Source organism: Alosa sapidissima, chromosome 7 (assembly GCF_018492685.1).
Source record: "Alosa sapidissima isolate fAloSap1 chromosome 7, fAloSap1.pri, whole genome shotgun sequence".
NCBI classification, from domain to species: Eukaryota; Metazoa; Chordata; class Actinopteri; order Clupeiformes; family Clupeidae; genus Alosa; species Alosa sapidissima.
Genome location: NC_055963.1, coordinates 35,597,398 through 35,599,897, shown reverse-complemented (window position 1 = coordinate 35,599,897; position 2,500 = coordinate 35,597,398). Strand labels below are relative to the sequence as shown.

At 44.7% G+C, this 2,500-nt stretch overlaps 1 protein-coding gene across 1 annotated transcript in view; it reads left to right on the top strand.

Annotated features, from left to right (window-relative positions):
- The window catches only part of LOC121712895 (kazrin-A-like), a 5,625-nt gene that overhangs the window by 222 nt on the left and 2,903 nt on the right, over positions 1-2,500 (top strand). The window contains exons 2-3 of the mRNA XM_042096997.1: positions 410-511; positions 853-1,019. Of these exons, the coding sequence (XP_041952931.1) occupies positions 482-511; positions 853-1,019 (197 nt within the window). The 5' untranslated portion in view covers positions 410-481. The remainder of the gene's footprint in view (positions 1-409; positions 512-852; positions 1,020-2,500) is intronic.

The window sequence follows — 2,500 nt, the reverse complement described above, 5'->3', positions numbered from 1 at the left end:
ACACAATCCCCTAGAGAAGGCCCATCATCTCAGCATGTCATGCTTGTCAAGAAGGTGCTCTAAGCCATGTTACGCAGTTTCTAAGCTAAAACATCACTATCCGCTAGCTGTCTGTGCCCTGAATACACTGCCTCTGTGGACAGCCCAGGCTCCAAAAACAGCAACAAAAACAACTTGGCCCAGCCTGGACCATAAAAACATAACAGACTCTTCCAGCCAATCACAGACGAGATGTGTGTGTGAGTTTCAATTGCATGGAAGGGAGTAGCGAACTAGCTCTCTGTTTTGTTTGAACGTCAACAGAAGTGATGTTACCCAACATTGCTTAGAGCACCTTTAAAAACTGCTAAACAAATACGTAACTACTAAATAAATGTACATGTGTGTGTGTGTGTGTGTGTGTGATCAGGTTCTGCAGGTGCGGAGAGCGCAATGTGAACATCAGAACCAGGATCCTCTGGTCTGGACATGTCCACGTGTCATGAAGTGGATCAGAGACATTGACTTGAAGGTATGGGCAAACACACGTAACACACACACTAACACATATCAGTAACACACACCATTCACAAACACACCAGTAATGTAATTATTTGAGATGTAGTCTCTCGCCATACGAGTTAGTTGTTGTCTGTGAAGCCTCAGCATGAGTTCCCAAATGTGTGATTCTGGCACCCTCTACTGGACAGAAGGAGTGTGTGTGTAATTTACAGCCAGTCCTTTGGTCTTAGTCCATCATGAGTAGTCCTGAAGTGGTTTTAAAAACCAAAAATAACTATTAATTTTGGCTTTTCAATATTTAGGGTGTTTCAAACATTCTAAGCGTGTGTGTGTGTGTGTGTGTGTTGGCAGGAGTACTCAGAAAGCCTGGTGAACAGTGGGATCCACGGCGCCGTCATGGTTCTGGACCCCTCCTTCAGCATCGAGACCATGGCAACCATACTGGGTATCCCAGGCAACAAGCAGATGGTCCGACGCCACCTCAGTGAGGAGATGAAGGCCCTGCTTGGGCCAGTCAGGTGTGTGTGTGTGTGTGTGCGTGTGTATGTCTGTGTGTGTGAGTCTGTGTGTGTGTCTGTGTGTGTGTGTGTGTGTGTGTGTGTGTGTGTGTGTGTGTGAGTGTCTGTGTGTGTGTGTGTGTGTGTGTGTGGGTGGATTAGAACATATGAAGCATAGCCCATATGCAAGAGAGAGAGAGAGAGATGAGCAGTGTTGTAGTAGACAGCAGGACACAGAGATGAGAGATGATGACATTCAAGAGTTCATCTGTAGGAGAAAGAGGGAGAGAGAACGTAGAGACAGACGGGTGAATGGAGAGGGGGATGGATGAACAGAGAGCAGGAGAGAGAGAAAAGTGGGAAGATGAGAAAGAGAGAGGAGGACACTGAGACAGATGGAGGTATGGAGAGGGTGATGGAGGAACAGAGAGCAGAAGGGAGAGAAAAGCAAAGAAAGGAGGAAGAGAGAGAGAAGAGGAGAAAGAGAGAAAGGGAGGGAGAGGGAGAGAGGCGAGGAGAAAGAGAGAGAGGGAGGGAGAGAGAGAGAGGCGAAGAGAAAGAGAAAGGTGAGGAGAAAGAGAGAGAGAGAGAGAGAGAGAGAGAGAGAGAGCGAGCGAGAGTGTCAAATTGTCAAATTGGATTTCTTCCAAATTACCGCACTACGGACCACATTTACACCCTACACACCCTAATAACTAAACATGTAAACCAAACACAAAAAGGAATAATTTGCTTGTTTTGTTGATTTCAAAAAAGCATTTGATTCAATCTGGCATGAAGGACTATTTTATAAACTTTTACAAAGCGGTGTAGGGGGTAAAGTTTACCAATTAGTTAAGGAAATGTACTCTGAAAACAGAAATGCTGTGAAAATTGGTGACAAAATTACAGAATACTTTACTCAAAAAAGAGGGGTGAGGCAGGGCTGTAGCCTCAGTCCAACACTGTTCAATATTTACATCAATGAGTTAGCGGTGCAGTTGGAACAGTCTACAGCTCCTGGCCTTACCCTAAAAGAAAAATAAATTAAATTCCTCCTCTATGCAGACGACCTGGTGCTGATATCTCCCACTGCACAGGGACTACAGCAGCACCTGGACCTGCTAGAGAAATACTGTCAGCACTGGGCCCTAACAGTAAATCTAAAAAAGACAAACATTATGATATTCCAAAAGAAGCCCAGATGTCAGGAACACAGATACCCTTTCAATCTAGGCAGCACCGCCCTAGATCACACGATGCAGTACACTTACCTCGGCTTGATCATAACTGCATCGGGGAGCTTTAGCATGGCAGTGAATGCTGTAAAAGAAAAGGCTCGCAGAGCGCTATATGCAATAAAAAGAAACTTCTGGAACATAAACATACCAATTAAAGTTTGGTGCAAAATATTCGACTGTGTTATCCAGCCTATTGCGCTATATGGAAGTGAGGTATGGGGTCCACTCAGTGTGCAAAGCTCTGCAGAATTCTGTCGATTAATTTTAAAAATCCAAAAGAAA